At 43.9% G+C, this 14,364-nt stretch overlaps 1 protein-coding gene across 1 annotated transcript in view; it reads right to left on the reverse strand.

The window, feature by feature from the left end:
• Positions 1 to 13,851, reverse strand: part of MTNR1A (melatonin receptor 1A) — an 80,549-nt gene extending 66,698 nt beyond the window's left edge. Inside the window, exons 1-2 of the mRNA XM_081926553.1 lie at positions 13,536 to 13,851; positions 1,896 to 1,992 (exon numbers count right to left, since the gene is read on the reverse strand). Of these exons, the coding sequence (XP_081782679.1) occupies positions 1,896 to 1,911 (16 nt within the window). The 5' untranslated portion in view covers positions 1,912 to 1,992; positions 13,536 to 13,851. The remainder of the gene's footprint in view (positions 1 to 1,895; positions 1,993 to 13,535) is intronic.
• Positions 13,852 to 14,364: the final 513 nt, after the last annotated feature.

Consider the following 14,364-nt stretch of genomic DNA (forward strand, 5'->3'; position numbering starts at 1 on the left):
GGATCAAGTAAAACACACAAGTCTTCTTTTTTTAGAGAGGATCTGCTCTCCATACACCACAGCACTGAGATGGAGATAAAAAGCAGCATCTTCTCTCACCTTCCCTCCAATGAATGAATGGTTGTTTTTTTAAAAAAGAACAGGCAAAGGGCTTATCTCTGGTCTCAGCACTGTGGTGCTTAGCAGTGAGAATGGACATGAGAGATCTTTCTGACTATTCTTCAGACATCCTTTCTAAAGAGCAGCTAAATGGGTCTTTTATGTCCTGATGGGAGTTATCTCAGCGCTGTGGTACTCAGTGCTGAGATAAAAGATCCCTCTGGCTGCTGTCTGAAAGACAGCTAGAAGGATATTTTATGTCTGGTCTTAGCACTAAGCATCACAGCACTGAGATAAGAGAGATAAAGAGCAGGGGTGGGCTTTAAGAGTATATGGCAGCATTCTCTCTCTCCCCCCCCCATCTCACATCAGCACTGAAGTGGGGTGGATCGAGTGGAAACCACATTTTTAACTTTGCACAAATCCTGTGGAAAATACAAGAGCGATGTTTCCAGCTAACCCGACCCATGTAATGGGGTGGAGAGAGCTGGGAATGCTGGTTTTGTGTGTCTGGGTATGACAGTGTATGAGTGTTTAGCAGTATTATGAGACTACTTGTGAAGTAGGTGGGTGTGCTGCATATGTCTGGGTACAGATATGTGTGATGAATGTGCATCTATAGTGAGAATATCTTGTGTGTCTGTGCACATATGTTGGCCATGCCCTTCATTGGTATGTGACAGCTGAAGAGCTGCCTGACTATCAATGCAGCCCTTGGCCCATAAAAGACATTTTTTCCCTGTGTGACAGGAAATAAATTTGCAATAATTTTGAATAAGTACAGATTGGATCATTGTCCCAGCAGGGTTTCTTTAACATTTGTGGTCCAAGCAAGTGTACTACTGAAGAGACAAGATGCTCTTCATTTGACATTAAACTGGAAATGGTGCTGCCTCTTCAGCATGTGATGGAAATGTCAATGAAAGCTCTGATTCTTCAGCACTTTCCTTCATTATTATGATGATCCATGGAACTCCTGGAAAGTCTCTAGACTACAGCTTAAAAGCCACTTAAAGACTAATCATGTCTTACAGAGCACTAGACATTTACCAATAGTAAAATAGATGTAATTTAGGGCATCTGTAATTGGGTCACCTAACTCTCCCCTCCCCATTTTAAAGCAGTCACAGACTTTGATAGGAGTAAAGGTAAAGGTAAAGGTACCCCTGCCCGTACGGGCCAGTCTTGACAGACTCTGGGGTTGTGCGCCCATCTCACTTAAGAGGCCAGGGGCCAGCGCTGTCCGGAGACACTTCCAGGTCACATGGCCAGCGTGACAAAGCTGCATCTGGTGAGCCAGCACAGCACACGGAAACACCGTTTACCTTCCCTCCAGTAAGCGGTCCCTATTTATCTACTTGCACCTGGGGGTGCTTTCGAACTGCTAGGTTGGCAGGCGCTGGGACCGAGCAACAGGAGCGCACCCCGCCGCGGGGATTCGAACCACCGACCTTTCGATCGGCAAGCCCTAGGCGCTGAGGCTTTAACCCACAGCGCCACCCGCGTCCCACTTGATTGGAGTAGCAGTGCCCAAAGAGAGCATTTCCAGAAGAGTGCTATAGGAGTGCAAGGGAAAGATTAAATATGTCCTTCTGCAGTGCCATTGTTCCAGTAAAAAAATGCAGTCTGGTCCAGTTGCTTACCAGTGAGATTGAAAAGGTCACCAAAGTGTGTGGTACCTCACTCTTGTTTCTTAGTGGCTCTCTCTTGGCTCCAATCCTGTTGGCACTCAGCCACTCAGGTTGATGTGAGAAAAACTATGTGTCGCTTTCAGAAAGACATGGGGAAATGCCTACCTGTGGGAGAGGACATTACTGGAGAAGAAGGAAAACTTCATCCAGTTCTCAGATTTTCAAGTGGATGGAAGCACAGTCCTCCTTAGCCGGTGTCCCCCTGCAAGGAAAGAACAGTAGTAGATGGGATAAAAGAATCCTAGTGGGTCCTTTTCTGTTCTGTCTTCCACCACCACCTGTTGCATGCAGGCTAAGAAATGGCAGAGTGGATTGTCACAGTCAGCAGAATCTGGCCCTGTGTCCCATTATCTGTTCTCCCCAAGTAAGGGCAAATGTTGGAAGTCAGAACTGGGCTATAATCCATCATTTTATCATATGCTATTGATATAACATAGGAAGCTGCCCCTCCTGAGTCACACCATTGGTCCATTAGTATTGCCTGCAATGACTGGAAGTAGCTCTCCAGAGTTTCTCACAGGGAGACTCAGCCCTACCAGAAGGTTCCAGCAGTGCTTTCCCCCCTAGAAAAATAGGTGCTGGTACTCACCATGAAGTTATACTAAGTGCCACACTTTTTAATGAAAAAAAGAGGTGCCAGTACTGAAAAAACATTGTGTACCAGGGAATGAACCTGGGATCTTCTTTTAGGCACGAGCTACAGCCCTCTCACTACCTTTGTACCAAAACAACATGCTTCAAAAAGATTATTAAATAACTTGGCAGTGCGAGGGGCATTTTACAATTGGCTAGTAACATCTTGTTCACTAACACAATCTTGATTCTCATGAGGAAAACCCTCAACTCTCATTTCTCTTGATGCACAAGAAGTCCTAAGGCTATTACTGCCTCAACTCCTTGCTCTCAACCCTGGCTAACTATCAGTGCTCATTAGTCATTGCTTCGCCCTTGTTGTGTTCACCTGATACTGCAGCATTGCTTGTGCGCTGTTATCTCTGCATGGCTGATTTTATTTGGTCATGTAAACCCCAAAGCAAGCAACTTAATGAAGATGTTAGCAGATAGAAGGGTGGAGAACACACACAAAATAAAACTTCATGAGCTATGTACAACTTATGTTACCTTTTTAACAAAGAGTGTGCAAATCCATGTGACAAAATGTGAATGGGTAGCATATGCACACTTGCCTTCAGTATCAGCATTGCCTTCTGTTCTATCTATCTATCTGCTATTAAGTGCATCACATTGAGACACAGTGCTTGCAGGGGGGGGGGACCATCTGTGGCAGCACAGCAGCTATAGAATAGATTGGAGTTCTTAAATCTTTGGGATTCAGATGGTTGCAATGCTGACAAGATGCTGAGAACCAGAGGCAATGTTGTTCAATCAGATCATCTAGAACTCCCAGAATGAAAACCACAAGGCCAACACAGCTTTAAAAATGATAAGCAGCTGATCGGATATGTGATTCCTCATTAATGACAGTGACATGCTAAGAGGACTGAGAAGAAGAGGAGCTCTCGGGTGCTTAATGGTTGCATGATAAACAAGAACATACGGTTTGAATTTACATTGAAAGAGACCCCTTGTGGGCACACATCCACTGGAATAAGCTATTCCTGTTGCTCCATTCTTCTTACACCTTCACAGCTCCAAAAACATCTCTAACACTTGTCAGAACCTGAAAAGACATCAACCCAGTTGCGGATTTTCAGAGCCAATCCACTGGAGATTTTCCATGTCACTTCCCACTGTGGGATTCCTCTTTTTCTCAATGTCCCATAGCACCACCTGCAGTTGTCATGAGGGCTACCCCAAAGTACATTCACAATGTTATACTGACACCTGCAGTCATAACAGATTCTAGAAAATAATAATAATAAAAAGGTTTTCCATCTGGTTAGACTGGGAAAAAATCCCTTATTTCAAGTGATCTGAGATGGGAAACTTGTGACTGCCCAGATGTTGCTGGACTAAAGCATCTCCCAGACCATTCCATTAGCCATGCTTTTTCCCAGAATGCCTCTGGGCTGTGGGTGAAGAGGGTGGGTAGCGCCCCAGCCAGGGCATCACTTTGCCTTGTAAAAAAAAGGGGGGGGTGAAAGATAAGATGGACCTCATCCTGCCTGTTGAGCTGCTGGGAGGGGAGGAGGGAGGGGAGGGGAGCAACCTGGGGGAGGGGATAGCAGAGTGACCAGGTCATGGCAGGAAAGAGAAAGTGGAGAGGCCAGGGCACTGTGCAGGTGGAAAGAGGCATGTGTGCAATGGTGGCCACCCCATTCACAAAATGCTATCAGGATGAGGTCATGACCTTTTGATCCTGCTGTAGTGGCCTCTCTTTTTTCAATGAGCCTGTGCTGCCTCGTGCTCAAACATCAGGCAAAACCAAGCCACAGCTGAGCTCAAGCCAGATCAGCTACATGCAGTCAGTTGCAACAGCTCCAAAATGCTGTCAGGAGGGTTGTGTGTGTCCCTGCGTGTGTCAAGGACTAGGAGACAAAGCAGGCTATTCAGATTCCGGGAGAGGTGGACCCTCCCCCCTTCTCTTATTACACTGCAATTTATTTTCTCTTTTTGTTTAGTTTCTAATGTTTTGCTGGCAGCTCCTAACCACCATTCAAGTAGTTTGCTTAAGGTCATACATGCAACCTCCTCCTCCTTTGCTTAGAATAAATCAGAGGATCCTTCATGTTGTCACATCATGCTCTGAGTGTAAGCAACCTGACTGCTAGGTAACCACAGCCAGTCTGCACAGATCTGCTCTGAATGATGCTTCTCGCCCAAGTGGCCAGTGACTCTCTCTTTCTCTGGTCATCCTGAGTCATAAGATTTCCCCTTTAAGATGTTAACTGCTGCTTCACATTCAGTTTGCCGGAGGCTTCTGAAAGCAAATGAAAGCAACCACAAAAGTGGTCTCTCCAACTCTTATCGGACCAGGTGGTGTACGATTGTGAACAATCCCCCAACTTTTATCCTAAGAGAACAGAAAATCTGTGGGAACAGATGGTGTCTAGGATATCCAAGTAGGTCACTCTCTGCTGAGTTAATGTTCATGCTAACACAGTACTTTCCCTGCAAGCATTCACTCTGCTCTGTTTTCTGTCAACTATTTGTGGTGTTTTTGATAACTTTTGGTCTAATGGAGTAGCTCAATGCATTTGATTTGATTTTTCTAATTACTTTTCAGCTGAAGCTCATAGAGATGCTTAAAAAAAATCAGGTTTAAATGCTCTTTGGGATATTATGCCGGCTGGCTTCTCCTCCGTCTGGTGCTTCTGTATTTACTGTTACTTCTGTCTGGGGGTCTTTCTTCCTACCCAAAAGTGCACCTGATGTCATTAACAATCACATTGTGCAATAAGTTTGCAAGTTGGCGTTTTGCAAGAAACACATTCTACCATTGCTTCCCTATAAGTTTATGTAGGAGAAGATTATTTAAAGTGTTTTGCTTTTATTTATTTGCAGTGCAACCTGTGTGAATTCTCAATTGGACTCTGGGGTTTGACTGCTTACTTTAATGACCCAAGGAAACTCATTGCTAGATCACTTGGCTATTCTGGATACAGGCTTCATATTCAGATAATGGAGGAATTCTAAGTTATTTTGCACACTTCTGTGGCTGAATATTAAACATGAGGCAAGGGCGCCAGTGAAGTGCTTCTATTCCTATGACTCAGCTATTTCCCTGTGATGAGGGAGCCCTCATGGCAGCCTCTCTTTTTTACCCATTGTCCTAGTGGCAAACTACTGAGCATCTCACATTTGTGACAATGCTTTCTGGTTAATGCTTTCAGCGTTACCCTGCACACTTTATGTGCATGACCATTCCAGAGCTTGGCCTTCCCATTTAGCAGTTTGAGGCCACCTACTTCTCATGCTTGCAAAGCATACCTCTGGGATGGGCAGAGGTGGCAGCCGGCATTCCTCAGCAAAGCTCACCATTCCTACCATGTTGATTTGGAGTTAGGGAGAACTAAAAGGTACCATGTTTTTTGCTCTATAAGATGCACCAGACCACAAGATGTGCCTAGTTTTTGGAGGAGGAAAACAAGAAAAAAAAATATTCTGAATCTCAGAAGCCAGAACAGCAAGAGGGATCGCTGTGCAGTGGAAGCAGCAATCCCTCTTGCTGTTCTGGCTTCTGGGATAGCTGCCAGCCTGCATTCACTCCATAAGGTGCACACACATTTCCCCTTACTTTTTAGGAGGGAAAAAGTGAGTCTTATAGAGCAAAAAATACGGTATTTCCTTTTGTGCTCTGAAGCACTGGGATTGCAGTGTTCTAGCACAATCATTCCCTCTGATTACAAGCTTGCACTCTCCTCAAGCTGGTGTTCCCTCTACCTTCCCCCTGATCCCCCACCCTGATATTTTCCTTCCATGGCAAGGTCAGAGAGAGGGAGATCAGTTTCACTTCTAGTAGACACTTGTCCATGGCACTTTTTTGGTGTCCGAGTCAAAGAGGTGCCAAGAGGCACTTTGGGGGAATCACCACTTCAGCTCTGGGTACCATGTACAGATTGTGCTTTACCTGCCAAAAACACATCATATGCCTGCAGGACAGCAACAGTACTTCCCCTGGAGCTCTTAAGCCTTCATGTGGAAGAAAACAGTTTTCCAGACCATCTGATCCCAAGTCAATATGGCCAGCCCCATGCAGAGGGTACTGTAGTAGACCAGGTGAGCTGTAACTAGCCTGTGTCGCTAGCACCAGAACAGATGGGTAGATAATACAGGTGGGGAAAGAAAAGAAGTAAATGGGGCCAATTGATTTCTGTGTCAGAATGCAAACTGTGACTCTCAGGGACATCCCTGAGCTGGGACCAAAGCCTAGACATCATAGACAAGGGACAGGTTCTGCTTCCTTGTGGTTGGTATGGTTAAGATCCTTGCTGTGCACTTTGTCATTCAAGTACATGGTAGCCATTCACTGTCCTCCATTCAGCTACAGACAAAGCTTCCTCACCCCATTATCCTTACTTTAGGATCAGGGGCCATGTTTGCTGCCTGTTCTGTCCCCAGATGAATTTCCTTTTATTTGAGGTCATTTCACTGTCATTGACTTTTCATGGGAAAAGTAGCTGCAGACCCTACAGAAAGCAGCCTGGGTTCTGCTGGCAGGGAGCAACAGGGAGCCAGGAGTCCCTGCAGTAGAATTGACCTCTCTCTGCCCTTTCTCCCATCTCCCATCATTTCTTCACCAATAGAGAAGGCTATTACTCTCATGGTTGTTTTAAATCATTGCTGCTTTTGGCTTTCTTGTAATGACAGCAGTACCTACCATATTCACTTGAGTCTAATGTTCCATCGAATCTAATGCACACCTTAATTTTCGCAACATAATTTGGCCAAAAACGGTGAGCATTAGATTTGAGTAAATACAGTAATTACACACACTCACATCCTAGTTCCAGCAGCTGGGAACGTACAGTTAGCAGCTGTGGAATACAGACAGTCTCAATATTTTGTCACATTTTAGTTGTCTCATCATTGCAGCCAGTCATTTAGAGTAGACCTTCTTTCACAGGGATCTTTGAAATGACAAGTCTTCTAATATCGTGAGTAATCATAGTGTGATTTTGCAAAGGCTGACAATCTCTATTCAGCCTCCTTTTTTAGCATTTTGCCTCTTTCCATTTCTATTATTGCTTTGCAAACTGTGGCATGGTGTATTTAATTTTAAAATGCTAATAAAGAGCTATTTGACATTATCCAGGACCTTAGGAGAGTCCAGTGGTGTGATCAGGCTTCAATGGAAACATGACTGTACAGACATTGTAGACCTACTGGCAGGGATGCTTTCCTGGGTCTGGTACTGTGTATTTGGACTGAAGCCTCTGCATGCACATGCATGTAAATCTGTTGGCAATAACTCATGGCACAGCAACTGGATACAAATGGGAAGATGCTTCCAGCAACTGTCATTCAGAGGCAGAACACAGCCAATTGTCATGAACTGGCAGGGCGACAGGAAGGAGTCCTGGCAATTGGTGCAGCCCAGCCATGAATGGGGCACACCGGGGCAAGCTAGGGATGGGGACGGAAGTACTCAAAGGGTGATGGACGATGGCAAGGGGATCAGTGCCAAGAAACCAGAGCAGCAGGACTCATCACCAGAGTCAGAGGGGCCTCTGTCTATGGGCTCTGAGGTATAGTGAGCAGCGGAAGGGGCGCTCCAGGAGGCTGAGACAGCCATGGGTCCACAGCTCTCTAGCTCTGAGAGGAGGGGTGTGATTCCTCAGCTGGAGAAGGCTGGGAACTGGTGAGGGGCACATGACTCAGCAAGCCCAGATGCTGCAATCAGCATGCAAAGTATGAGACCTCTGGGTATAGGGCAGTATATAAATTCAATTAATAAATAATAAAAGTAAAAGTACAAAAGGGCAGCAGAGCTGAGGTTCTGTGCCTGCTCAACTGCTCATCTTGATGGACCTTGGGCTGGGAAGCTACAGGACTTTGGACTTACCTCTGACCGTGTTTCTTACCTGTTGAACTTGGGACTTGACTTCCTGACTTGCTGCCAGGTAGAGCAGGACACCAATTAGCTAATAGCTATTGATAACCTCTATGAATTCTCTTATCCTCTTTTGACGCCATCCAGCTTGGTGGCCATCATGACTTGTGGAGCGCATTCCACAACTTATGCGTTGCGTGACAAATTACCTTCTTTGGCCCTGAATCCATGCCATCGGTATAACAAAAGGAGAGAGCAAATAACATAAACCAGGCATGTTCAAGGTTAGTTAAAGGTTAATCATGGCACCCTATGGAACTGCGGGCTTTTCGAAAGTCAACTGAAAATTGCTAGCAAATCTCCGTGACGCAGAAGACTTTGAACTTTTGAGCCACTGAAGTTTCTTAGGAGATGCAAGGAGCCTTGAAATCCTATTAGGAATTGACTCAGCCCTTCATGGCAAAAAAAGTACCTTTAAATGATTGAGATCAGTGCCAGTGAAGTCCCCCCGCTGGCATTGCCCTTGTCTCCGAGGTGTCACTGGGGCTGTGTATTTATGCACAGTGTGAACTGCTTAAATCGTTACCTACTGTGTAAATATCCCAATCAAATGTTTAGCTGAAAGTCTGATAAAACTCCGGAGAGCTGAGAATTTCTCTCCGCTTGTCACTTCATTGCCAACAGGGAGGCATGCCGCCTCGCCTGTCCCGACAATCAATATGTGAAACATTCAGAAGATATTTCTTTAAATGTGCTAAACTGTGCAATAATTGGCCTGGAAAACAACAGCTGTGGCGCCATCGTTTTGTCCAAGAAACATTTGGCTGCCAGGATGAGGCACTCACAGCAGATTAGATTATTAGTTTGACTCGCTTGTCTGCTTCACCTGTGACTTTGTGAAAATGGATCATCTCTGTGTATAGACAACTCTATCAGCATACATCTATGGAAAAAATATACATTTACAGATATGGGTCTGTCTATATGGGTGTATATGTATAAAGATAGAGGTGAGCACAGATGTGCATCATACATTTAAAGGACATTCAATGGACATTTAAAGTTCATGGCTTCCCCCTAAAGAATGCTGGAAACTGTAGTTTCCCACCACAGCTGCAATTCACAGCATCCTTAACAAGCTGCAGTTCCCAGGATTCTTTGGGAGAAGCAGTCTGCTTTAATTGGACAACGAATTTGTTTTAAATATATGGTGTAAATTGGCCCACGAAAAGACATAAAGGGCTTCTCCAGATGACTTTTTATGGAGCACCTATCCTGAGTTGCTCACACAAAGCTTATGCAGAGGTTAGACTATGGTCTTTATTGAGCATTTATTCTGATGTGTTTGAAGGGCTGTTATGTGACATTGTGTATTCATCCTGAGCGGTGTACCTTCCCATTAATCATCTGTTCATTTGGACTTCTTGCGTGAAAAGCAAATTGTATTGGAGACATTTGGGTCTGAAGATTGTGGAATTATTGCTTAACAGAAAGCAGAATAATTTCTTTTATGTAAATGGCAGACAGAAAATTGGAAGTCCTTTAAATTTTTTCTTCTCCGCCCCTTTATTTTCTGTGTTTTCTTTTTTCTTTTTCTTTATCTGTTTTTCTTTTTATTTATATTAATTTCTTTTATCTTATTGTATTATGAAAAAGCTTTAATAAAATAACAATTATTATTATGCTAAGCTGTAGCAGACATCATTGGTGAGCATCCAGTAGGTAGGTAGCTGCCTGAGGATACTAAATTGTCATGCCAAGCCTGTGTGAAGCTACAGGAGCCTCTCCTTTAACCATGGTTAGGAGATAGGGAACATTGAATCTCTTACATGTAGCTTACATCCAGCACCCAAACTCATCCCTTCTCCCAGTTTGCAGCACTGACTGACCAGCTGCAAAAGAGAACCGGCTTCCTTCCTATCCTTTCAATAGGTGTGTGCTATTGGGCTTCTGGGTCATCTTATCCCAAGCACAAATGACTGTGACGTCAAAGGAAGCTCTGTGTGTTGCTTGCATGTGTCTGGACAAGATGACAAACGTGAGCCCTTTTTGTTCTGCAAGAAAATGGCCCTTTTATCCGTTCCAGTTCTCATCACTCCCACACGGCATAAGGAGAGGTGGAGGGTGAAAGTCATTTCCTGACACTTTTCCACCAGGTTGTTATCATATGTCTTGCAGAGTTTCTGTCACTTTGATGGGCTGTGTTGGGATAAGTGATATCAGGCCACTGATGCAGAGAAAACAAGAGGCAGGTGGAACTTAGACAGTGGAAGAGGCCCTGCCAGGATGGAAGTTCCTACAAATTCTTCTTTTGCTGCAATACTGCTTCAATGTACCCCAAAGCACTTTTGTCCGCACCATCAGATGAAAAAAAGATAGATTTGCTCAGTTCTTTTATTTTCTAAACCTGCAATCCTGCTGGAGAAAACAAGGCTAGGTCTCCATGAGTAACAAGAAAAAGAGTGATGTGTTTTTCAATGTAGTGAAAACTGAGGTCCTGGCATTTCCCATGTATTCCGATGCTGTGAAATCCCCCTTCCCAGTGATTTTTTTCTACAAAAAAAATAAAATGTGTAGGGGTACTCTCATTTTGACTCAAGAAAATCACCGTTTTATAGTTCAAAGCAGGGAAAATAAATACAGTAAATGGACAAAAGTACAAAGAACATGCATTACACTGGGAAAGGAAAGGAAGCCACCATTGGAGGTGGTAACAAGGAAAGTGACCAATCACCATGCTAGATTCCAACTCCTACTTCACATATTAAACGCTCGCTTCCGTCTGAGACTCAGGAAACACTGTGACAGGAAATGAGGCTGCCAGCGGGGGTAGCAATGGAACTGACAATTCACCGTGCTAGAGAAGAAACTAATTTATAAAAAAAAATTAGTTTCTTCTCCTATTAGAATCACAAAATATTTAGGGGTATGCATCCCCCCAGAAAAAAAGCACCGTCCCTCCCAAAGGGTCTACTTCCCTCCCCACCAACCATTCTGATGCTTTTAAATGGGCCTTAAATTCCTTTGTGTTGGAATTTTCTTTTCATTGCAGAAGCTGGTCTGGAGTTTTAAAATGGCTGTTACTCTCTGTTTTATTATTACTGTCAGTCTGGATTGGGATGCTTTTATGCTGCTATCTTATTTGTGTTCCAATGCTATGATCCTTGGGAGGGTCATTGGCAGCATCAAATCTCTGTCTCCAAGGGCAGGAAGAGAGATCTACCCTTAGAGAGGGATGTTGGACATCCACTCCCTATCCTTGAAAACATCTGCAGCCCTTGCCCTACCAAAGTTGGATTTCTGGTGTCAGCGGAACTCCAAAGGGATTCTGCCATGGCTGGAGTGGGGAGGTCATGGATGCAAGGAAAGCAGAGCCTTTCAAACATGGGAGAATAATATGCTAATGGCAAGGGTGTGATGGACAGACCTTTGGTCATCCTCCTGGAGACCCACTAGCCAATCCTGGCAGGATGGAGGAATCAAGATGGCATAACAACCACCAATCAGGAGGGAGTGGAGCGTGAAAAGGTAGAATCTGACCATTTAATTGACAAATAGGGCCTGGCTAGGGAAGTAGCTGGATGATTAAGGGATTGTTAGGAAGGACAAACTGGTTTAATTTCCATAGGGAAATGAAGAAATCCCAGAAAGGGGCTAGAGACGTTTTACTGTCAGGGTACACTTGATAGCCATTCTAGGAGAAATAGGATTTAATAAAAACAGTCTTCTAGAGGAAAGTTTTAAGTAGAGTTCTTAGCTGAATCTGTAATAGTGTTTTGACTAAAAATAAGTATTCTGCCTTTTCTAGTGTAACTATTAAGCTTTATCCCTCAAAGAGTGCTTGTTAATAAAATTCCAGTTTTGTTTCCATCATGCCTCATCTTTAATTTATTCCTTTTTCAAGGAATAAGTGGCCACATGAATCCCACTACAATAGAAAGTGCCCTTGCTTCTGAATATAATTAACCATTTACATAAAATCCCTGAATTCACAGTTGTTTCTGACAGGCAGTGACAAGGTTTAAATCACCCAGAGCTGGTCATGCTACCTCCGAAGTTTATCGCAGAGGGAAAATGTAAAATGGAAAAGAGGGGAGGAAAATAAACAGAAAAGGGCAGAGGAGTGCAAGAGTGCCGATTTACCTTAACTAGCATGTGTTAGATGAGATGAGTTCAACCATATTCAGTTCTCCCCACCACTGCCTTCAGGATTGATGTTTTATCCTGCAATCCTAGCTCCTCGCTGACAGCAGCAGGGCTTGATGAAATGGTGTAGCTGGAACCAAATCTACATCTCCACCAATCATGCCAGCAAAGAAAAAAATCTCTTTCACAATGCCAGCTCCCTGGCTGGTTCAGCAAAGATGCCATTACCCAACAAGTGATGGAACAGTGCTAGCTCAGGAGTGGATGCAGTGCTGACTCAACCACACACCATCCCTGCTCCTGAAACATCTTGGGTTTGGGTTTTTTTGGGGGGTGGGGGAAGAGTTACACTGGCTACTGCTGGATGCTGTCAGTGGTAGCTTCCAGCCACATAAGGACACTCTTCAGTAGGTCTCTTCTGCCTGGCAGAGCCAGGCAAGGTTGGATGGAACAACCATTCAAGTAGGACTGGAACCACCACAAAGCAGTGCCACCCACCTCCAGCTGAGACAACCACTCCAGAAGGATACCAGGGTTGATGGTATTGAAAGTCATTGAGAGGTTGTGGAGAAATAACATCAACACATTTCACCTGTCTCTCTCTCCTGACAGACCTCGTCATACAGGGAGAACAAAGCAGTTTCTTTGTCAAAACTGACCCTAAACTCAGATTGAAGTGGATCTAGAAAATCAGTTTCCTCAAAGAGTGCCTGGATTGTGGAAGGAAGGGGATATTTCCCCCAACCTCTTCTCCAGTGATTTTCCTAAATCCACACCACTGCCACCATTTAATATCATTTATACACTTTGCACCCTTAACTAACCCCAACCCCTGGTAACTGTAAACTAAAATCATGCTAAAAGATCAGATATAAGCAACAATTTTTTTACATGGATTTATTTTGTGATTATGTATTGTACAAGTTTATGGGAGTACTTGAAATAGGAGACTCTGGAAATGGGTGTGCACTTTGTTAACTTGTTACTGTCGCTTTAAATACCGAAAGCTTATTTCAGTACACCAAGACAACTTTGAAGAAGCACTTAGATACATTATTAAAACTTTTTTGCCATATTGGTGTAGTAGCTACTGCACCCCAGTTACGCCTGGCTTTTTCTGAGGCCTCTGTTTTGCCTCTACTCACCTTCTGAAGCACAGCTCTGATTTTGCTGCCCTGTTGTGTAATCTTCCTTTGGATCTCCTACCAGACACCAGAGCTTGGTATTCCAAACTGCCTCTCAATTTCTCTCTCTGTGATTCTTCCCCTCATCTCTTCATCCTAAGCCAAGTGATTCAGCTACCCCGGCAAGTCTTCAAACAACAAAGCAACTCTGGCTTCCTTCCAGGTTTTCTTCCTTCTTCCTCTGCTGCCTCCTTCTGGCCACTACAGACTAACCCAAATTGACTAGTACTCAGCTATATATACACTTCTCCTGACCCTTCTAGTCCAGCCCCAGCCAATCAAATGGCATAACTGAAAATTCTAAACCTGTACCCACCAATCAGAATATGCACATATTCTATCCTTCATTTGCATACTGAGAGTTCTATCTCCAACCCCTCCTCATCTGTGTCAGTTAAAGTTCTCCAGTGACAGTTTTCAACTTTCACCTGACCAGATGGAAGACTTCCCCCATCAGTTACATTGCAGTGCACACTACAATACAAATGGCAGAATACATTGCACAATACTCATTAAAGCACAAGTTGAACAAACAGTATTGCATCACAGTTCTATCATAAACCACACTGTGGATATAAAACTTTAAATAAATGAATAACAGTTACACTGCCAAGCTTTCACCATTGGCGCATTAATCCATTACTGGGAAAGCTTCAGTGTTAAATTTCTGCATATCACCCATTTGTTAAAAGAATACAAACCTTGCCTGAAACCAAGGCCCAAGTGAACATCTGGTTTTACATTTACTATAAATCTCCCATCAGCTGACAGAAATTTAGCAAAAGAATAA

This window comes from Podarcis melisellensis (genome assembly GCF_964234715.1).
Source record: "Podarcis melisellensis genome assembly, chromosome: 9".
NCBI lineage: Eukaryota > Metazoa > Chordata > Lepidosauria > Squamata > Lacertidae > Podarcis > Podarcis melisellensis.